This window comes from Pholcus phalangioides, unplaced genomic scaffold (genome assembly GCF_987345545.1).
Source record: "Pholcus phalangioides strain wild (caught in Gottingen) unplaced genomic scaffold, Ppha-v1.0 ptg000003l_1, whole genome shotgun sequence".
Classification (NCBI taxonomy): Eukaryota; Metazoa; Arthropoda; class Arachnida; order Araneae; family Pholcidae; genus Pholcus; species Pholcus phalangioides.
This window is the reverse complement of record NW_028301596.1, coordinates 57,485,428-57,510,179: the sequence shown is the minus strand read 5'-3', so window position 1 is coordinate 57,510,179 and position 24,752 is coordinate 57,485,428. Positions and strand designations below refer to the sequence as shown.

General features: G+C 35.8%; 1 protein-coding gene across 2 annotated transcripts in view; it reads left to right on the top strand.

Annotated features, from left to right (window-relative positions):
• Window positions 1-24,752, top strand: part of LOC149089001 (serine/threonine-protein kinase ATR-like) — a 159,354-nt gene that overhangs the window by 2,990 nt on the left and 131,612 nt on the right. For both annotated transcript variants that reach the window (XM_089251216.1, XM_089251211.1), the window contains exons 2-8: window positions 4,194-4,288; window positions 16,498-16,665; window positions 19,438-19,608; window positions 19,717-19,811; window positions 22,721-22,803; window positions 23,403-23,517; window positions 24,333-24,460. In XM_089251216.1, the coding sequence (XP_089107342.1) occupies window positions 4,194-4,288; window positions 16,498-16,665; window positions 19,438-19,608; window positions 19,717-19,811; window positions 22,721-22,803; window positions 23,403-23,517; window positions 24,333-24,460 (855 nt within the window). The remainder of the gene's footprint in view (window positions 1-4,193; window positions 4,289-16,497; window positions 16,666-19,437; window positions 19,609-19,716; window positions 19,812-22,720; window positions 22,804-23,402; window positions 23,518-24,332; window positions 24,461-24,752) is intronic.

Here is a 24,752-nt window from a genome sequence, read left to right as displayed (position 1 = left end):
GTTTTGGACTACATAAGGCAGGGATTCACACAAACTGTGCGCAGTGGCACCCTGGTGTGCTGTCAAACACTTTTGGAAGAAATTCTTTGTCAAATTGCTCCAGGGAGCTGGGTATAAACATTTATTAGGGATAAGGGATGCTGTAGCTGGAAAAAGTTGAGAACCTCTGAAGTAAGGGATTCATATTAAAAGTAAAACATCCTAGACTAGATATCAGATTGGAAATTAACAACAATAACATGGTTTTGGAATAAATATTCTCTATAATAAAAAATAAAAACTCGGACTCTTTTAAATGAACAACGGTCCTTCCTGTTGTATAAATAAATATTCTCTGTATTAAAAACCTAGACTTTTTTTAAAAATAATAAAACTACCTGTGCATAAAAGTCTCTGTTTCAGTGAATACGCGCAGGATTAAAACTCCAGATATAATGCAAAAAAAAGTAATAAATATTAAAGGTGCAACTTAAGAGATGGATATCCAAAAGAAATAATCCAATCCACAAATTACATTGTAGAAAACAAACCAAACAGTATATACAGTCGGACCCGGTTAAAACAGACATGGGTATTACAAATTTTCACTTATAACAAAATTTTTCCATGCCCCGTGAATTTCGTATAGCTTATCTGTGTTATTTTGATTGCTTATAATGAACATCGATTTCAACAAAGTATGCTTATAACAAATTTTCAACCAGTTTTCAAACAATGAGTTTCACGAATTTCTTCGTATTCTTATCTAAATCTTATCTGAAAATTTTCTTTTCTATTACACTTAGCTTGAAATGTTCCTTTTTTTTTCTGGAAGACATTCTATTGGTGCATTTTTTGGTATTTTTATTGTAAGTTCCCAACTTCAAGGCGCAAATGCGAGCTGATCTCTCTGTTAAAAAAATCTCGCCGCAGAGAGCAACAGGCCTACAATGGTACATTATTCAATCATTACACTTCATGCATAGTTAGAAAAATGGATGCAGATGGCAGCACTACACATAACAAGCATTACACAGAAATAAACTTCATGGAAGGTTCACTGCACGTACACACACATTCCAACATGTACCATGTTAGAAGTTTTGCAGAGAAATATGGACCAGGGTTTAAGCTATGGTTGTATTTTTCGCAAAATGCGAGAGAAAATCTTAGAATGCGAAAGAAGTGGTAGCCACTTTCGCAAAAATGCATACAGGAGGTACGGAACGAGTAGACATCCAACCATCAATCATTGCATTAGCATTGTAGCATTTTGTTAAAGCTTTTCTCCCCATTTTTGCTTTTTTGCAAAATTTTTTTTTATCCAGCTTAAACCCTGATATGGATGATGTACATGTGTGGTTTAGTAGTAGTAGTATTTATTGTAAAATATTCTTTTGCTTTTTTTTGTCACTGTTCTTCATTGAGTCCAGTTTTGTTTGAAGAAATTTTTGGAACAAAGAAGAGAAAGGTTATTTTATTCTTAAGACTATAACCTCCAAAACGTCTTTGTCGCTGAGAAATTGAATTTTCTGGATGCTATGCTGAAACTAATATTTGGAAAGAAAAGTGATTTGTCTCCTCTGGGAATCGAACCCAGGTCCCCTTGCATACCTTTAGTTTACCCTTGCAATATTAGTTTCGGCATAACATCCAGAAAATTCAATTTCTCAGTTTTGAGCTGAAAAAAATACCATCTCTTAATACGTTCTTTGTTGCATTTGTCACCAGTGGCATCAGAGTTGGGATATTGTGGGTGCTCCCCACACACAATATTTTTTATCACCCATCAGAGTAGCCTCAGAATTGATTCAGAAATCAAAGTTTCCTACGTAAAACTCGATTCGAGCACCCACAGGTCTGAAACACTTTCGATGTCCCTGTTTGGTACTTCTTTTTAGCTAGATTCAGGCATTGTTTATGGTACTGGTATCGTGTTCGAGTAACTTTTCAGAATGTCCAAATGTGAAGCGTTTTCTATAGCTTTCAAAATATGAGCTATAAGCCTACAGTTAGCTTAAAGCCAAAAACAGACTAAGAGTGGAGTATCAAAGAAATTCAAGATTACTCAAAGTTCATTATTCATGGTTTTGAAGAGCAAAGAGGAATTGAAGAGAAATTTCAATTGAGAAAGAAAAAGAATCCAATGGGATTGGAACATCTGTAAAAAAATATTCAGAGAAGGACCTCACACTGATACGGACACAGCTCTTTCATTAGAAATTAGAAATATATACAGCTCTTACATTTTGTTCTCTTACATTGATCGGAAAAGTGTGAAGGAGAAATATAGTACTTTATGTATGTTTCACTGACCAGGACCCTACTAAAAGAGAAAACTTTTTATTTGACTAGTTTTATTTTGCTTAATCATACCATTTTTCAAGCTACAATGGATATAACAAAGTTTTCATATAATAAACAAATTCACTGTTTTTTTTACTTCGTTTCAAGCAGGTCCAAGACTGTGCCGTACTTAGAGGAAAGAATAAAAAATACAGTGAAACTCCTCCAAGCCACCCGACATTCTGCAAAAAATGGTTGTCTGTGGAGGTGACCACCAAACATGGGTGGAGATACAGCGTCAAAAAGGGAGTGGGCAGATCTAATGTATATGTTGTGCAGGAATTGACATCATCATCCTGCTCCCCAGCAATAATGACCTTGCCCCCCCCCCCAGACTTCCGAGTCTATCTCCGCCTATGCCACCAAATAGGGATTGTATGACAGGAAAAGCACATTTCAGGGGGCATATCAAAACAACGGTTTTCAATGTCACAAAAAAACTGTATGCTCAATTTACTTACAATGCCCACAAAACAGATACATATACAGTGAAACTTCGCTGCAACGATACTCCCCTCTACAGCATTATTTTTCAAATATTGTTTGGAGCAGCCTTCAGTATATTTTTTAATCTCATCACATGGTTCAGTTCTTCCAAGGACATTTAATAATATCGGTGTTGAGCATCATCTTATCATTGAAAGTATTTGGTATTGATATTTTTTGTGCGATACACCAAAGTGTATTGCGATAAATCGCTTTACAGGAGCAATACACATCTAACTGAATTTCTTTTATCAGCTAATCAATTAAAATATTTTACAGCGGATAAATATTCAAAAGCACATTTTTTGGTGATATTAAGAACATTGATTTAGAAACGTTGCCCACAGCAGCATAAATTTGATGACACGTGGTGATAATGTTGCTTCTCGATATAACGATAATTCCTCTACAAAGATATTTTTTCTTGGTTTGGTATCGCTATGTATATCGAAGTTGCATTGTATCTTATGTAGAAATTAAAATACCAGATCATCCGATCAATGCCTTAATCTGTATTAACTGGGATCCGTTCTTTCTTTATAGCAAGTACCTGGACGTGTGTGTTCTTTCCTCACCTTTCTTTTACTCCCTCACAGTTGTTCTACTGAATCTCTGAAGAAAGTATCCTCAAAGCCAAAACTTCCACATCCTTTACCTATTCAGTAAAGACTATATTTGTCTGGTTTGCCCTGTCACCCTGGAGCAAATTTTTTAACTGTTTCACCAGCTAGCAGCAACCGTATAGCATTAGCCCTTGTCATCCTATATTTACAAATGTTTTCAACCTGATAGTGTCATACATAAACAGAAAATCTGATTGATCCGAAAAGGCATTTATGCTGATGTATGAAGATCATAAGGGGTTATACAAAAAGAATTACCAGCTCTGAATGCTCAAGAAAGAAGAAAAAAACTGCACAAAAGGGTTTACCACTGACCACATGCGAAGGTGGCCGCGGAATGGGGGTGATTTTTGTATTATGTCTATGTAGCCTATTGTCCATTCCGAGGAAAACTCTGTGAAGGTGGGGGTGGTCACCTAGGCGAATTTCACTGTACTTCAACGGTTTTTTAAAGTCATTTAAAAAATATGCTATACATATTATAACCATCTCACACTCATTTGGAAGGAAACAAAATGTTCTAGAAGAAAAAAAGTGGCATCCCACACAGTGCTAATAGAAGACCGGAGAAAAAAAGGCAAGAGAGGAATCAGCAACAGCCTTGGCGATTTATCGTCAATCCATTGGGGGGAAAAAATTGACAGATTATACTATAACTTTTCCTTTTTATATTAAACATTTTCTATACAAGGTCTGTGGAAAATTCTGGTATTGGGGGGGTCTACTGAAGAAATCACTCATTTCTCTTTTATTATTCAGAGCCAACGAGAATGGACAACCAGAGATGACAGCTACAAAACTCAGGAAAACTTTAAACAGATCTCTGATAAATATGTTGGAAGAATTCAAGAAAGGTGAGCACCATTTTTATTGTTGGATAGAATTGTGATTTAGAAGCTGATTATATATTATTATTTGAAACTCTTATTTAAGTTAATTAAAAAAAAGTGTTTTAGCCATGGCAGTCCCAAAGAGTTTGGCCCATAGGCATAAACCAGGGTTGAAAAGTTTTTGCCATAGTGGAAAAAGCTGTGGTAAAAACCAGGGTTGTTTGGTTTAAACCTTGGTTTTAACCAAGTGGTTTTTTTAAAAAAGTATTTTTCAAAAAATCAAATAAAAGTTGCCTAAATATATTTTTTTTCCTTGAAAAATATCATAGTGGTTTATTATTAGCCAAAATGATCCATTTTTACCACATTTTATATCCTTGGGGTACATTCTGATGGTATATCTTTAAATGACATAAGATTTTATAAGTGGTTTTTTTCAAAAAGTCTCATAAAAGTGGCAGAATATATATATATACAGTTTGCCCCCCGTATTCGCGGTTTTTTCCCCTTCATTGGAATTTTTTTTTTGACAACACTCAGCAATCGTCATTCACGTGTTTTATTTACAAAATTTGAGCTGTGTTTGTTTAGGATGGATCATTCTTCTAATGCTACTGATAATGCTTTGAAAAGACTAATAAAAGTGAAAACTTTATAAGAAAAATTGGATATATTGACGAAAACTATGCTTGGTGAAAGTAAGTCAATACCTGCTGTGGTCCGCCATTACGAAATCAACGAATCTACGGTGAAATGCATCAAGAAAAAGGAATCTGAAATTCGTTCAGCCGTGGCTGTAGCTGCACCCGTGGCAGTCCAAACTTTGCAGCGCCTACGGGATCCACGTGTTTCTCGTACAGAAAATGCCATTTTTTGTGGGTACAAGACTGATACAAAAAGGTATTCCAATTGATTGTAATATTATAACAGAAAAGGCGAAAATTTTTACTCTTCCATAAGGAAAAGGCTGGTGAAACGTCTATTTCATCAGAATTTTATGCAAGTAAAGGTTGTTTCATAGGTTTAAGAAACAATTCAGACACACAATACAAAAATTACTGGCGATCAAGCCTCTGCTGACCAGGAGACAGCTAGAAAATTTCTGAAGACTTTGTAGAAAATTATTGAAGAGAAGGGTTATGCACATCAGCAGGTGTTTAACGCTAACGAAACTACACTATTTTGGAAGAAAACGCCGCAAAGAAGTTAAGAAAGAGAAAAAAGCGAGCTCCTGGTTTTAAGGCAAGTAGAGATAGACTTACTATGTTGTTTTGTGCAAAAATGCGTATGGGTGCATGATAAAGCCCACTATAATTTTCAAATCTGCGAATCCATGAGCATTGAAGGGAAGGATAAGCCAAAGCTCCCAGTATTTTGGACGAACAACAAAAAGGCTTGGACTATGAAAACACTTTTCCTGGATTGGTTTAAACTGTGTTTCGTTCCGGAAGTCAGGAGGTACCTTGAGAGTGAATACATGCTATTCAAAGTTCTTTTGATAATGGATTGACCGAGGAGGAATTAATGCAGCCAACTGGTCCTGAAACTGAAGCTGCACGAGATGAAGATCAAGATGAAGAAGTAGAAGACAAGTTCAACCACAAGTAACATAGCGGAAGTGCTTCGCAAGCTCAAATCAGCAATAGATTATTTTCATAACATATATCCCTCTATTTTACGTTCTTCACATGCAGAAAAATTAGTAGAGGAATCCTTGTCAACATACTTGATGATATGAAAAAGAAAAAATGGCAAACATAAATCACAACATTCTTTCAGAAAACATCGCCAACAATCGCTGCACCCTCTTTGACATTCCTTTTTACCTCTGCGTCACCCTGCTCTCTCTCATGATGTTCACTAAACGAGATATACAAAAAAAACCTATGGTTTCTGTTATTCGCGGATTTCCGTATTCGCGGTCATCCCCGGATCATAACCCCTGCGAATACGGGGGGCCGACTGTATACATATATATTTTTCATATGAACTACCTTAGCCATTTAAAGTTATATATATAAAAGCCAAAATTTCTCATTCTTACAACATTTTTTAACCTTTGGCTACATTCTGATGCTCTATCTTAAGCAAATTCATGAATAAGGATTGCATCACACATCTAAATGTAGTGGTGTATTATCTCACAGGGTTTCTTTTTCCCTTCACAAAGAAGCAGCTACAGTAGTGACACCATCATGCTAGGGGCAGGTGGTCCTATAATCCAATAAAGACACCAGCTGTCCTTAAAGGACAAAGACTAGTGTACTAGTTGTTACATTACCTCACATACATTTTCATTCCCATAAGAAGTAGCACATCTCCTACTGTATATCTCCCAGTGTTAATATGCAATAGTTGTTTTTTTTATACTTTCACACACACTGTTAAGCCCAGTTAATCAAGGTTCTACTGTATAGTAGTAACAGATTTATGAAAAATAATCAGCTATATACAGGGTGATTATAATTTAAGTTTTGATTCCAAAACTATACAACAGGTACTGATCAGAATGACTTGAAAATTTGCATGGATACTCCTGAAGCAATGGAAGTTTCTTTCGCAAAAGAAAAAGTGCAAAATGTGCAAGTAGATGATGCTGTACTTGGCCAGCAGTATAATCGATTTTGTGCAACCACATCATTTTGGCACTTCCACAGCATCAGTGTGTGGATAGAACTTCTATCAAGATGCACATTGCAATACCAGCAAAGCAGCTACTGAAGACCCATTTTGACAGGATGCACCTTAACCCTTGCAACTTCTTTGGTGAATTGCAATCTCCAGCACATTCCCTATATGTTAGAAGTTCCCCAGGAATATTAATGGGGGAGGGGGGCATTTAGTTTAATAAAGCTGAATTGCAAGCACATCCCCATCATGACCATGGCATACTCTGATTCTGTTGTTGAACAAGAATTTTTGTGCTTTCAACCTCATAGCCAGAACACGGTGGACAACATATTTAACATTTCTTAAGTAAGTTGTAGTTATTTGTTCAATTACTTCGTTTTTTGTGATGTTTCCATGAATTATGAAATCGTGAAATGCTATAATTAAGGTATCATTCTGCCATGACTGGCTATCGTTTCCATTCTGCGAGCGAATTTCCCACATGTTGGATGATGTCATTAATTTTACATTTTTAAGTATTTTTTCCCCTTTACCAAATAAAATTGCATTTTTTCAGAAAAAATTCATGTCAACTTTCAAGTCATTCTGACAATTGTTATTTTTTTACAGTGTTTTGAAATCAGAACCTTAGTTATAATCACTCTGTATATCATAAATTATTGTTAATTAATCTGCATTATTTATGCTTCATTAAATACATTATATTCACCTAATTTTTATTACTTTTTGCAAAATAGCTTCCTAATTAAGTATACTGAAAGTAACTGGAGAAAAACCTTTATATATTATATGATTAATAATAACATTAAAAGAATTTTCAAACACACGAAGTAATCCATTGAGTTAAGCAAAAAATAATTAAATTGCAAAAGTTGGTTTTTGTTAAAATGTAATAAATATTTATTGATTAATTAGCATGGGAATAGTGTTACTTACATTAATAAACATTTTATTTTAGTTAATTATTGGAAGTTTGAATGATTTTTCAGAAATTTCATCGTTTTTAATGTTAATACTATTTAAAACAAAAAAAACCAGTTTAAACCAAAAAAACCCGGTTTTTGGTTTTTTTCACCAACCCTGGTAAAAACCATGGAAAAATCACCCAGGCAAAAATAGTTTTCGCCATATTTTTGCCAGTGGAAAAATGAAAAGAATTTAAAATTTGAATGTAGATATACTTTCATGAAGCAAGTTCTTAATGAGAATAAAGAGAATCTTAACTTACTTCACAAAGGTGTATAAATAAATTATTAAATGATATATATAAATAAAGAAATTAAATCAACACAAAAAAAACCCCATTAATTTCACTACAGCAGTAGATTTGTTTATACAACTCACAGATTATGATGTTAATATTTTGGTCTTGTACTGTTCACATTCATCCACAATTAGTGAATTTAATGAAGAATTAGAAATTAATATGGAAAAATTAAGCAACATATTAATTTTTGGTGATATCAACATTGATCTATATAGTAAAACAAAGGGAACATCACAATATTTAGACATGGCCATAAATGGATTCGAACCACTACACAAAAAATAACACGAGAAACAAAGGAAAGTCACACATGTATAGATTACGTCTTTTATAGGTCAAAAAAGGAATACTTCACAAAACTTCATAGTATTTAACACTGATATCACTGACTCTATCATCACACTACCCAATATTAGGAAGTATAACGTTCCTTGATAAACAAGAAGGGAATTTGAATGATGAAATGATGAAATAACGGAAATAGATTATATAAAGTTTCAACAATTCATATGAAAAATAAATTTCAATTGCATACGAGAAAATGATTCAGTACAAAATAAATACAGATATCTCTTGGATATAATAACATTGAATAATAATCTCTGGACTAAAGTTACAAAAAATTACTCTAAGAAAATAAAAACAATGGATAACTAAGGAAATAATTGACAGAATAAACCACAAGGAAAAACCACAAAAAACAAAAAAAAATATCCACACATAACCTTATATGAGAACGAGTACAAAAGTTATAATAAAAATTTGAAAATATATATAAAAAGGGTAAAACAAGAATACTTCCAGAGGAACTTTAAAGCGTGCGAAAAGAATAAATGATTGCAATGGCAAATTATTAGAAGAAATGTATTAAATAAAAATTTGAAAAAAATATATTACCAGATTTTGAAAATCCAAACAGAACTTGCAAATATATTTAATCAAGAATTAATCACAAGTAATATAAATAATGATAAAGATAATGCAGATAATTCACTTGTATAGAACAAGAAGGCCCTCATACCATGGCCCCCACATGCTGTGCCCCCAGGCCAGGATTTTTAGCGGGCCCCCCCCCCCAAATCTTGAGAAAAGATTATGGTGTATTTTCTCAGTAAAAAAAAAAAAAGAAACCCCTTTCGGGAAGAAAAAAATGTTGAATGCCCTTCCTTCCCCCCCCCCCCATGAGAAAATCCTGCATAGGATACGGCATTTGTATATGCAGCAAAACATCGCTACAACGCTAATCGATAATAAATACATCTACCATGATATTTTTTTCAAATCTTGTTTGGAATTGCCTGGCCTAATGTTAAACTCTCAGTACAACGACATCATCTACTATGATAAACACCTCTATAACCCGATATTTTTAGGAGAATTTTGAAATCGCTACAACAATATTTTGCACTAAATGATCTCCGAAAGTTAACGTTATTTGTATCGCTGCACTATGTGTACGACACACAAAAGCACTATGCGGTAAGCTTCTGTACAGGGACAATACACATCTAAGTGAATTTTATAAATAAACTAATCAATTACAATTTTTTATAACGAATAAATACATAAAAGCGTATTTTCCGATGATATGAACAATGCCGATATAGAAAAAATGACAATAGCATAAATTTGATCACACGTGAGGATAATGTTACCTCTTTAATCCCTCTACCACAACATTTTTTTTTTTGGTCCGTAGAATATTGTTATATCGAGGTTTCACTGTCTATTTAAACTAAATAATAAATATAATTGTGTGTGTGTCACATTTCGAGATATGATTATGTGATTTGTATATAATTTTAGGCAATACAATAGGAGCTCTATTGTATTGGGCCAGCCTATGAGCCAGTTAAAAGAACGAATTGGTTAGGCAATATGGTTTTCCCATAGAAACCTGTGATTGCCATAGGCGTATTGCCATTTTTACGATGGTGGGGGGTTACGTTCTTTTTTCCTGCAATAATTTTATAATAATTTTCCCTATAATCTCGGCTCTGGAGGGGGGGGGGGGTTAGAACCCCGAACCCCCTTTGTATACTTGCATACGCCAATGGTGATCGTGATCCATGGTAGGCAGGGCCGCAACTGGGGGGGGGGGACAAGCAGGTATCTTGCCCAGGACCAGAAGAGTGTGCAAAATTCACCTTTTATAGCCTCTTCTTCAAAATTACAGGGGGGGGGATGTCAAAATATGTGCTTACCTAGGCTGATCAAGCATTTAGTTGCGGCCCTGATGGCTAAATTCAAACATTTAACTTCAATTTAGAACATCAAAGATTATTCCTATAACGCAAGGGTTCTCAAACTGTGTGCCTCCAACCTTTGTCATGGTGTGAGGTTTTCGAAAATATTCTTTGTTAAACAGTTCTGGAGAGCCGGTGGAGCTCGCGGATAAGCATTGAATAGGGGGAAAGGGCGCCTCAGGTGGAAAAAGTTTGAGACGCCCTGCTCTAATGTGCAGTTATTCCATGCAATGATTTTTTTGATAAAACGAAGCGATTCCGTTATGCCAGGCGATTCACTACAGGCGTGCAAAAAGAATAAATAAATTTAGTGAATTAAAGAGTTAATGTAATAATACTGAAAACTATTTTCATTGGCCTTGGTTGAAGCACCGGCCTGAAAAATTGTGTATGAGAACTGAAATAATTCAAATATTTATGTTCACTTCATCTATTCAACTGAGCAACTTTACAATTCTGTTACAGTTGTTTATACGACGTTCAAGAGGCCGAGTCAAAACGTTTCATAAAACGTTTTATGTATAAATTGAAGTGAATATAACAGCCTTTTTAAAAAATTATCCCCCCCCCCTCCTTCATACATATAAAATGTTATAAAATTTTGTGTGTTTAATTGCATTCTGTTCTAAAAAAATATTTCATACTTGAGAGGAAATTAAATCACATTTCAAATCATTTAAAGAAATAAAATTTGGCACAACATTACCTTTGGGACACGACACTGAGTACAAAATTGCAACAATCTTCTCGACTTGCAAAAATTTCCCCATCTTGGACTTTTTTTTTTGGCAGTAGGTGATTATCAATCAGGAGCTTGCTCTTTGGTTGTTTCTATACTTTATAATTGTTTCAAAAAGTTGAAACGAACATATTCAACTGGTTTGCAACTTTTTCCAGGGGGGAAAACACGTGTACTCAATGTATATATATATACCATTTTTAGTGTCTTTTCAAAAGCCGGGGGGGGGGGGCGGCGTTGCTTCCCTAAATGACGGGCCTGTTTGCAAGATGAACTTTCGTTATCAATTTAAAATTCTTGTTGAATTCTTCCAAAATTTCCATTTTTTTTAGAGAGAGCGTTTTTTGTTTTTCCGACATTACGAACGACGAATTTGACACAGTTAGCAAGCAGTGCCGTCTGAACGCATGGACCCACCCGCGCACGGCCCGGGGGCCTCAAGAGAAGAGGGGGGGGCCTCACAAAAATGGAAAGTAATTGAAATTTTCGAGAATTCTCTAGGTTGGGCCTCAGAAAAATCAATTGGCCCGGAGGCCCATGATGCTCTTAAGATGGCCCTGTCAGCAAGCAAAGCACCACATCGAAAGAACTTGCTGTGCATGTGTACCTATTTTCGGCAGACCTGTACCCCCCAAGTGCTTACAGTAGACTTTCTCACCCTCTCGGGATAACGTTGAAAACATAGGGAGAGAAAAAATTCTAAAAGGTCATATGGCCGTCAAAACAATTGAAACCCATTTCTTTGGGACTCTTCACATCTGAGTATTCTCAGAAAGAGGCAATAAACAAATCACCTAAGTCCACTCTAAATGGTCATCAGCCATCTCACTGGCAATTTTCATATTCGTCAGCAATCGCCCTAAAATTTATGTCTTTTGCGGTGTCAATATGCTAGAACTGTTGCAGCAACGCTTTTTCACTGCATACAAAAATTTTGTGCGCATTTGATGGATATAAATTACGTTTTTCTTTTTTCAAAAGTTTCCGAATTTTAGTTGAAGTGAAAACGTCGAATAATTGAGGTTTTACGTTAAATAAATGAATGAAATATTTTAACATTAAAATGTATTTGTTGTTTAAAATGTATTGTTACCAATTGCTACCCAAGTTAAACGTCGTATAAACATGAAAGTTGTATAACTGAGTGATGTATGAACGAGGTTACTCTGTAATTTGTAGATATGCCCTATTAAAAATAATCGTTTTTAAACTTTATGAAACACAATTCAACAAACATCGCAACTGGCCTCGATGCAGGGACAAACTCCTCTGACATAGATTTATTATAGTTAACTCTTAATGCTCAAAATAAAAATTTTAAAAAAATTCAAATTTTTAGTTTTGCTTACCGTTCTTTTGGGCTAGAACCATAGGATTCATCCATGTGGGAAAAAAATTAATCCTTTATGTATTCAAACTCATTCAACTATTTTACTAAAAGATTTCGAACTGTATTTTTGCAGACGCGAACCGTAAATATTTTTCTGTTCAACAATATCGTCTGTGAATAGAAGTTTTGAGGGGAGATGTGTCCTCACTCAAGACAGTACAGTGAATAAAAAATGCTGATACGGAATGTAGCCTTTTTTTTCAGAAGCAAGGAAAAAACCCCTTGATTTGTTCCGACTGGGAGAGGGTTACTGGAGGGGCCGTGAGCGAAATCACGTGATTCAGTACACACGTCATTACAGCCATTTCGTACAATACTTTTTGCGGGAAAACACTTTAAACGAGAAATCTCGATGAGTATCAGTAATAAGAGTTGGCACCAGAGAGTCGCAGGACCCAAGGAGGAAAAAGTAATGCGGGATCCACTGTATACAAAGCTTGCAGCAAAGCTGTCTTAGTATCGTAACACGGCCACGAGAGTGGGGCTGGCGGAGCTTCAGGCCTGGGGCCTGGACCATTCTTGTAATTTTTTGTCTTTTTTCCACACTATTAGTTCACTATAGAGGGGGTCCGCTGAAGAGCGCAGCCTACGGGCCCCTGTTCCAGGTTGTTGGGGGGGGGGGAGGGTTCATGTGCTTTATTGGCACCCAGAGGCAATTTCACTGTGGAATACGAATTTTCATTCTATCGAGACATTATGGCCTTCTACGAACTGAAACAGCAGGGGTCGCGAGGTAGCCGTGTAGGTCCCTACACACGCTCGACGAGTAGATAAGGATTATTCTAGTGGCTATAGCCCTGAGGACACACAAAATGCTGGTGTCCTTGACGTCTCAGTAGCCATGACTATCACAATGTCTTTTCTTCTTCCTTCCTATAGAACGATTGCCATGAGAGCCGGGGGGGGGGGGTCGTCCTTGTACAATGTTCTTTTCTTTGTTTCCGGGGTGGGGGGTTTCGTTTTTTTTCGTTTACTTGTACATGTGTATAGTTTAAAAAAATTTCAATGAGATCTAAGGTACGTAGTTCAAGATATCCGTCCATACGAGTACAAATTGATATGATTGATATTAAAGAGTCCTGTCTATTTTCCTATGGGAGACATATCTGAAAGAAAAAAAAAAATCCAAAAGATCTTTCCACGGGCCCCCCCTGATTCCCGGGCCCCAGGGCTGGAGCCCTGTCAGCCCCCCCCCCCCATGTGGGGGCCATGCCTCATACATATCAATAAATTCCATGCTCTACCTTGAAACTGAAAGCCATATACTGAGACATTGTGGCAGAGGGTAAGGAGAATAAAGCAAGTGGTTATGATCGAATCACACCTAAAATGATGAACATTATCTTCCACTACCATATATATGTATTAAAGGATTTAGTGGATACCTCAATAACAAATGACGTATTTTATTCTGAACTAAAAAATTCCCTCGTATTATCCTATATATAAAACTGTAGATTCCAATGATACTAACAACTATAGACCTATCTCTATTCTCCGATTTTTTCAAAAATTTTAGAAAAATGTATGAGATACCAACTGATCAATTTCTCGAATCATCAAAAATTCTTTGCAGCCAATCAATATGGATTCCAAAAAAAAATAAAAAAAAATGGAAATGGCAATTCTAAAATTAACGGGCCTGATAAACAATGGAATAAATGAAAATAAATATTTAATAATAGTATTTTTGGATCTAAAGTGAGCATTTGATTATGTGGATCTAAACATCTTAACAGAGCAACTATATTCAGCCGGTATAAGAGGAAATATCTTAGAATGGTTTAAATCATACTACTACACTAGACGACAAGCTGTCATAATAGAGAAAAAAATTAGCAATTTTCAGGAAGTAAAAAAAAAGCATTACACACAGGGGTTGGTCTTGGAGCCAATACTGTTTCTAATTTACATAAATGAACTGAGTAAACTAAATCTAAATGGTAGCATTATATCTTTTGCAGATGGCACAGTTTTATATGTTGAGGATACAGAAATAGATAGTTTGGTTAAAAGAACAGAGAAGGATTTAACAAAAATAAATCACTGGCTAATTAAACATAAATTAAAAATAAATACACAAAAACTAAATTTATGTGCACAAAAACAAGAAATATAAATAGCAGTACAGAAATCCACGTAAAATTACACTCACTGTCAACCTCAAACTGTATCAGTATGCAATTGTGAAGAAATAGGTAGAGTGTTCAATTATGAATACTTAGGAATAGTTATACAAGATAACCTAAAATGAAACATATATAGTGAAAAAATGATAAAAAAACTCAAAATGTACTCAGTTCTTTGTAAACTTAAATACGTAGTTGACAATAACTTCTTGAAAGATATCTTCTATGCATGGGTTTATTCAAATATAAATTATGAAATTTGTGTGTGGGAAGGAGCGTATTACGAAAACATACACAACTTAGACAATCTCTATAGTAAATTAAGACAACTAATAAATGTTCTTATAAATAATAAAAGAATGCAGTGCCACATATTGACACATTTGATACCACTCTTCAGTTGTATTCGGCTCATTAACCATAATTAGCCATTGAATATTAGGAGGTAAGCCATGGGTGAGTCCTTCTATGATTTGCTTATCTTCTAGTTTTGTGTTTTCCATATTTGCACTTGGTAGCATAGTAGTTGTCAAGTCATCAGGAAGATCGGACACCTTGGACTCATTGAAGAGTGTGAAATACTTGAACAGTTTTGTGGGGTTGATGCTCTTCAAAATTTCAGATGCTGTGGACCATGACATATGAACGTCATATTGAGTCAAGAAAGAATCCAGAAAAAGAATCCAGTTTCGGCAAACTGTATCACCCCCAGGCCTTAGTGTGTTGTCGTAGAGGATTGCCCAATATCCAGTCATCATCGGATGTTCTCGATCACCACAACCCGACATCGTGCCAACTTTGAAATTGGTAACAACCAAAGGGCCCTATTGTCCTCAACGAGATTGCCCCACTTGGTCTGCAATAGAGCTCAAAGTAAACATTATTTTGTAAAGTACCAGCTGGTAAAAGTACCTTGGCATGATTAATTAGCAAATTCACTTCATGTTAGCTTCAATCGGAATGAGAGATTGCAACTGACTTGGAACAAATATTTATGCATTAAGGAATATCTATTTTTCACAGCATAATCAGATTACCTGTACCTTACGTCTCAGGATACAAAACATATGTCACAGTCGAAATATCAGCAAAATTTACATGTTTCAAATTGAAACTGCCAGTACTTCAAAATCCTTCTAACTCTGTCTTCCTACTTTTCAAAAAGAATTAACCATTCACAAAAATTGAAACCCATCTTTGCATCCACAGATTGTTTCAAATGTAGTTTCTTTCCTCGAACAATAACCGACTGGAACAACCTTCCTCCAAACATTATTGATTGTGAAACAATTTCCGATTTTCTTTGTGACATCAATCATCTCTGTCTAACTTCATCACCACATTCCCTTGTATAGGCCTCGGCCAACCAATATTGAATAAATAAATAAAGACAACAAAACAACCGAGATGAGTCTGTCGCAATCACCAATCATATGGCAGTCGATCTCACGATCTACCTCCGGGAAAACAAAGGTAAATATTTATACATATTCTGATAGGTAAAAAAATATTTAACCCAAACCACCGATCAGATTGAATCAAAGGGGGACTTTTGTGCCGGGGTCTAACGATACATTACACCGTAAGAAAGTTTTTTTGTTGAAAATTTCCACTTGCTAAGAATGAGGATTCTGGAATGCTGAACTAACATTACCTTTATAGAACACCCTGTATGTTAGAGAAATATTCGGGATTTGTTTGGGTTCTGCAAAAATTTTCATGTTGGAAACATCTGCCCTAGTTATATTATAGAGCAGATATCTCTATGGTAGCTTGGTTGCTCCAGTCTCAATTTATTAGGAAAATCATTTTTATTTCTTTTTCTTTTCAGTTTCTTCAGATTCTCCTGATCCAGCTGTGCTTTCGAATTTTTTCAAGTTCATCAAATGTTTTCGTTATTGTCTAGAAGGCTTTCCACAGATGTTTGTGCCTCGAATTTCAGGGAAACCAGAGAGCGAAGATGTCATAAATACTGATCAGCAGTTTGATATGGCATTTGGTAAAATTCTCGTGTATACTTTTATCCCTATAAAATGTTTTTTTTATGTACTGCAAAAAGCTTTAATTCCACATAAAGCATTTCAGTATTAGCAATGATATTAATGGGTAATGATATGGTGAAATTAGTTGATGAATATTGAATTATTTAAACACAGAAATACACTGAAGAGCCAAAAAAACTGGTACACCTGCCTAATATCGTGTAGGGAGCCTGCAGAAGTGCCGCAACACGACGTAGCATGGACTCGACTAATGTCTGAAGTAGTGCTGGAGGTAATTGACACCATGAAATCCTGCAAGGCTGTCCATAAATCTGTAGGAGTAAGAGGGGGTGGAGATCTCTTCTGAACAGCACGTTGCAAGGCATTCCAGATATGTTCAATAATGTTCATGTCTGGGAATTTAGGTGGCCAGCGGAAGTGTCTAAAGTCAGAAGAGTGTTCCTGGAGCCACTTTGTAGCAATTCTGGACGTGTGGGGTGTCGCATTGTCCTGCTGAAATTGTCCAAGTCTGTTGGAATGCACAATGGACATGAATGGGTGCAGGTGATCAGACAGGATGCTTTTGTACCTGTCACCTTTCAGAGTCGTATCTAGACGTATCAGGGGTCCCATATCACGCCAACTGCACTCGCCCCATACCATCACAGAGCCTCTACCAGCTTGAACAGTCCCCTGTTGACATGTAGGGTCCATGGATTCATGAGGTTGTCTCCATACCCGTACACGTCCATCAGCTCGAAGCAATTGGAACTGAGACTAGTCAGACCAGGCAACGTGTTTCCAGTCCTCAACAGTCCAATGTCAGTGTTGTCGGGCCCAGGCGAGGCGTAAAGCTTTGTGTCGTGCAGTCATCAAGGGTATACGAGTGGGCCTTCGGCTCCGAAGCCCATATCGATGATGTTTCATTGAATGGTTCGCACACTGACACTTGTTGATGGCCCACCATTTATATCTGCAGCAATTTGCAGAAGGGTTGCACGTCTGTCACGTTTAATGATTCTCGTCAGTCGTCGTTGGTCCCGTTCTTGCATGATCTTTTTCCGGCCGCAGCGATGTTGTAGATTTAATTTTTTACCGGATTCCCGATATTCACGGTACACTCGTGAAATGGTCGTACGTGAAAATCCAAATTTCATCGCTACCTCGGAGATGATATGTCCCATCTCTCATGCGCCGACTATAACACCACGTTCAAACTCACTTAAATCTCGATAACCTGCCATTGTAGCAGCAGTAACCAATCTAACAACTATGCTAGACACTTGTTGTGTTATATAGATGTTGCCGACCGCAGCGCCGTACTCTGATTGGTTCCATATCTCTTTATTTGCATACGCATGCCTGTACCAGTTTTTTTGGCTCTTCAGTTTATATACATATATTTATTTTGCCTTATTTATATATATATATATATATATATATATATAACAAATAAAGCTAAATACATTTAGTGAATTTCTTTTATTTGAAATCTATGTTTGGAAAAATTACCATATTTCATATTGAATCTGAATAAAAATTATTTAATTGTGTGAATGTTTATTCAGTGATACCTGAGTTACAAGTGAGAGTAATCCTAGCAATGAGCAAAGAAATATTCCTTAAAAATGCTTTAATTAGCAAGGAAATATCTGACATACCTTGAAATGTACCAGAAAAAATTCCTTTGACACGTGAAAGCTTGGGCGCTTTGAACAGTAACTTTCTTACTGAATATTTAGGGCCCTCTTAATGTATGGGCTCACCCAGGCACCTATTGGCGCATCTGATGTCCTTGCACATGGCAATCACCCTTTTTGTGTCAAATTTGGAGGGGAACCATTCGCATTGCTTAGTCTTAGACCCAGTGATGCTCTTAAGATGACCTTGCTTATAATAATACACCAAAGTTACAGGTGAGGTAGGGTTATATTTTGCACATGTAAGTCAAATTTGCTTTTGTCTGGGTGTAATTTTTCATGAAAATATATTAAGTATCAGTTTGTTGGGAGACAAAAGCTTTACGAACACATCTTTTATGAGCAATTCTAACCAAAGTTCCAACGATTTCTACATGATGCATTAAAACGTAAAAGAGAAAGTTATTTCTATGTTCACTTCACAAAAATCTAACAGACTTGTCTGATGGCATGAAATTAGTCCAAACGCATACTGTCAATGATGAGACGTCACTTTAAAACAGATTATTTTTTAGGCCTGGCAATAATGCTCAACTTCAGAAATGAAGTGGTGATCGAAGCCTTTGAATTCAAATCACACAAACACCCATCATGTATCAAATTTCCATTTTTATTTGTTTGTAAACAAATTTGTGATCAGCTCAGATTTTTATTAATATTTTTGGGATCATCTCCCAGGGTTTCTAGCGATCTGGAAAGTCAGGGAAATGAGAAATGTTCAGGAAAGATGTAAAATATTTTATAAAAGTCAGAAAAGTTCTGTGAAGGAAAAAAGGCAGACACTTGAAAAACATGTGGATAATTAAGATTTTCAGTTACATTTCTTTCTTCAGGAGTTTTAGTCAGGGAAATAATTAAGCAGATTTTACTAGGAACTCTGTTAACCAATGATCTCTTTATCTGTGTTGACTCCAGTAACATAACCCCCCGGGTAAATAAGATTGTACTTTACTGCAAGTTATAGACTATTTACTTTCTATGTACATGCATAGTGATAATGTTCAGTAGTTTGATTTTAAAGGAATTATACCGTATTTTTTATAATTTTGTAACTTTTCCTGGCTAATTTATCTTTTCTTCCTATTTTAGTATTTACTGATTGGCTAATGATGAGACTCTTGAGAATCCTTTGTCTTCCTTGCTTACCTGTAGTTCATGAAGGATGCATTGGTTTAGCAGTATCCTTGATGCAGGTGATTCGGACTAATGATTCGTCTACGTTCCATCAATTTTCCCTTCGTTTGATTTCTCTAGCTTCAGGTAGGGCTGAAAAATATCACATAATGTGTCACATTAGATTTTTTTTGTATCAGACATTAAACTATCATTTACTGTTTTACTTTTACTTTTTTTTAAACTTGTTTCCAGACTTGAATGATCTGAGAAGAACATTTGCTACTGGTCATATAGACAGTCTAAATATTCAGCACTGTTTTATACCAGAGGATAGTTTCATTCTAAAGGTGAAGTGTTTTGATCGTTAAGCATTTGTAAATACACAAACATCACCAACATGTTCTTTTGTATTACTTGATATTTTGTGAATATTTTATGTATATAATATACTGGAAAGTATCAGTAAGCCTATTTGTATTTATTCCTTTTTTGTATTTAAGGGCTCTAATTCCTTTGCTAGACATTATTTTGAGATTGATATACTAGTGTATCTTCTAAATTAGTAGTTTACCTTTTTGACTCAAGGAGCCTCTTTTGGAATCAATTTGTATTGACCAAGATATTTAGGTTTTTTTTTTTTATATTAATAAATTTACTGCCTCTCTCTCTCTCACCCCTCTCTAGTAAATGCATGCAGAGTCCTAAGGGTCCCACATGGAAGATTACATTTAGAGAAGTGATTGAAACCTCTGCTCTAAATAATGCTTTGCCTAAAAAAAAACCCCAATGGAAACTGCAAATAAAAGCCTAAAGTTCTGATGTAGATGTCTTCATGCGATAAGTGCCATTAAAAAAAAGAGAGGGGGGAGAGAGCTCATATATTAAATAACTATCGTCCTTCCTGATCTGGGCAGATTTGTAGAAAAATGTCAGGCTTGTTCTAATAGGAATCTCAGATCAGTAAAGTCATAATGGCTGGTGATACTGCAGTTAGGTAACTAAAAAATTGTCAATTCTTAGGTAGGTAAAATATAGGGGTTGGACAAAATAATATGAACACCTGTGAAATGAGACAAAATCTTTATTAATAGGCTCTTGGCTCACTTTTTAACTAAAAAATTGTCAATTCTTAGGTAGGTAAAATATAGGGGTTGGACAAAATAATATGAACACCTGTGAAATGAGACAAAATCTTTATTAATAGGCTCTTGGCTCACTTTTTTTCATTAATTACAGCTTGTATCCATCGTGGGATGGACAAATACAAGTCATGCACAACAGTCACAGAGATACGTAGCCACTCCTCCTGCAAAAAAGCCACTGATTTAGAACGTGTCTTTGGAGGTGGAAACCTACTGCCCATTTTGGCCTGCAAAATACCCCACAAAGGTTCAATTATATTAAGATAAGGATTGAGTGGGCCACACGAAGTGTTGCAGTTCATGATGTTCATCAAGTCAGTCTCAGACAATTCCAGCAGTGTGAATGGGCGAATTATCTTCTTGGAACACAGGTCGAGAATCAGGGAACAAATATTGCACCATTGAATGAAGGTGGTCAACCAGAATAAACCGCTGCATTAACCCTCCCATCCAGGACAACAAGTGGGCTGAGACCACTGTGAGACATCGCGCCCCACAGCATCACTGATCTCCCTCCATGCTTAACAGTAGGAAGGAGACAATCAACGTCATAGGTTTGTGCTGGCGTTCTCCAAACGTAAACACGGCCGTTAGTCTGGAATAACGTGAACGACAATTCGTCTGACCAGATGACATTCTCCCATTGTTGTTGTGTCCAATTCTTATGTTTGTGACACCATGTTCGTTGTTTCAAGGCATTGCATGGTGTCACCAATGATTTTGGAATAGTCGCCCTACCTTGTATGTTTGCTGCATGCAGTTCGTGGTGGATAGTTTTTGTAGATACACCTTCCTGTAGATGTGTGTTCATCTCAGATGTTATCTTGTGCTTTCTGTCCACAATCCACTTCAAAACCCCTCTGGGTCTATCAGCCATCTTTGACTTGACTTTCGGCCACTGTTATGCTTGGTAGATTATGTCTTTCCCTGTTTACTATAGGCCAAGGGCGTAGCGAGGGGGGGGGGGACTTGGGGGGTCTGCCCCCCCCCGAAATGTGAGAAAATGACCGAAAAAAGGGAAAAAGATGGCCAAATCCATTGTTCTGTCACTTTGGTCCCCCCCCCCCCGAAATGAAAGTGGTCCCCCCCCCCCCCGAACGAAATTTCTGGCTACGCCCCTGCTATAGGCTGTCATTACCATCGACACAGCAAGTTCTCCCAACACCAACAAGGGTGGCCGTTTTCATTACTGTGGCTCCAACAATCATGCCTCTTTCGAAATCTGAGAGGTCAGCCATAACAAAGTTTTAACGCCCCAATACACATCTGAACGCTATCACTGGTACGACTAGACTGATGGGTGCACATTATCGCCGACTAAGTGGAACTCTTCCACACTAGAGAGCGAACGTATACGACAGGTTCCCTCGAGTGGTGTTTTTTGCACATGTGTTCACATTATTTTGTCCAACCCCTGTGTATATATATATTAATTAAAAATAAATAAATAAAGACAGAAAGCACATATTACAATGGTCAGTTGTTAATCATCTAATTCTTCCTTTGAGAATGTGCACGCGGGAACATGCTTCAGAATTTTAAACTTTTATTTGCTATATCTGTTGGTTTCATTGTCAAACTCGAAGAAAAAAAAAGTTTCCTCCAGAATTATTTTTAAAGTTTTTATCAGTCAGGTAGGAGCATGTGCTTGGAATGTGGTATTATGAAAATTCCAGCTACCATTATGGAGTTTTTGTCAGGTGGCTAAAACACAAATTTCTGATTGGTCAGCTCAGTAAAAATGGTCTGGGAAGAACACTGATACATTACCATTTCTTTATGTTTAGCTTGTCGTTGGAGTGAATCGGTTTTTTAAACATGTGCATTTTAGTTCCTTATACAATTTATGCATTCTAACATCCATCACGCTTAAGGTAAGGTCTAAAGGAAGATACAAACAAAATAAGAATACATTATTTAAACTGCCATCTGGGTGAATTTTTGTGGCCTATTGTATTAGGCTTTATTGTATTGCAATAGTTCTACCTTTCATTCATCCTCATCATTAACAATTGAGGATATCTAAAAAAAAAAAAATTGGATTGATGGGGGGCAACTGGTTTTTCTTTACCATGCATTTTTGTTACAACTTTAATTTTTTTATTTTAATCTAGGAAGGTGATGATTTGGATCTGTGTGACGACCCAATCGTTATTTCATCTCCTACAGATTGTGAAAACCTACAAGAAAAACTCATGTACGTTGTTTTTTATATTTTTTCATTAATTTTACTATTTCTATCATATATAGGCCTGTGTGAATTTATGTAACTCTTATAAAGTCAAACATTGTTAACATAGACCTGCTTATCAGGATAATCTAGTTAATATACATATAATTTCAAACAATATGCTTGATACAAACCTTTCTGAAATCAAATCTTTCTCATCTTCTCAAAGATCATGTTACCCAAGAGATTTTCAATGTTAAAAGAAAAGTATGCTTTTATCTTTCCAAGTACAATTATTTTTACAGAAAATTTGAAATTACTATGTGCATTTAGCAGGGGCGTAGCCAAAAATTTCATTCGGGAGGGGGAGCAAAGTGATAGAACAATAGATTTGGCCATCTTTTTCCCTTTTTTCGGTCATTTTCTCACATTTCAGGGGGGACCAGACCCCCAAGTCCCTCCGTCGCTATGCCCTTGGTATTTAGGCACTGACTGTGATAAAAATGCTCAGTTACATTATGATCATAAACTGAGATTTGGAGAAAATAATAATAATTAGTATATTTGATGTTCACAATGAATATCAAATGTTTATTTCATTCAAATGTGGTTCTATTAATTTACAGGTATATAATGCAAAAACTAGTCAGTGATTTATTCTTATTCCTACCTGATCAAAGTCAGAACCTATGGGATATTCTATGCTCTCAAATTGAAATTGGAAGCCTACGACTCAAAGAAGTTTGTTTGCTTTGCTTTGCTTTTTCAATGTAATATGCAATTTTTAGTTTTCATTCTATATTTTTTGATATATGCTTCTCTCAGAGTGAACAGTAGGTCCCATAGATATAATGCTAGAGCCTCTTCCATTCCATTACCATCTCTGCAGGCAGTCTGTCCATGGCCATTTTCATAAATAAGGGTTAGAAAGAAAATACGTATGCTTTATTTAGATTACCTCTTATTCATCTAGTTTTTCATAGCGAAATGAAAAAAGGTTCCATCAGTGAAAAAAGTAAGTGATTCTAGTTGTTATGATGAAAATGAAGAATTTAAGATACTTACCCTCAATAGACAATCTACCTCCATTTGATGGTCATCTCTGCAGATGGCCAGATGGCCAGATGGCCATATTTTTAAGGGATGCCAAATTTTAATTTTAGAGATTTTTTGCCGTATTTAAATTTTAATTCTGAAGATATTATCTTGGATGTTTAACATTTTGATTGACTACTTCACTTTCCTTTTTAAATATTGCATTTCACTGGTAAGATGACTGCTTTTCAAAAATGTTGAAATCACTTTAAATTTAGTGTGACTGCCAATGTGCTCTTTTCATTGCTGGTGTTTAACAGTAATTTATTATTCATTTTGTGTAAATAACTAAATGATATTCCACTTTTGTTTTAATATCTAATAGCAGGGATCTTTAAAGCACTATGTGTTAGCTGCTACATGTGAATATTGAATTCATACACAATGTATAAAGTTTTTGTTATCCAGTTTTTTTTAGCTTGAATATAAAGATGCTTTTATATCCAAACATTGTTTATTAGGTTTCATTAGAAGCAATTGCAAATTTTACTGAAATGGAAGGGCTGCCATTTTCCACCAATAGTACAAATTATATTTTAGATTGCTTACAAGCACTGATCTCATATTGCTGCTCGAGAGATGATGAAAAGTATGTTGAAACTTTGATTAATTGCAATATTGTTTCTTTCTTTCATGCTTCATTTGTATTTTCTTATATCACATAACAGGGGGGTCTTTCATGCAGGTATATTTTTGTTTCTCATAGCTTTACTCTTTCTCTCATATACTGAGGGTTGAATAACTTTTCATGATATTTAAAAGAAACTATTTAACTGTTTAAAGACTGAACTATGAACTTGTCTGAATCAATTTTTATCTGATATTTTTGTAAATAAAAGCTATGTTCCATTTATGGAACATTGGCCTTTAAATGGTTAAGT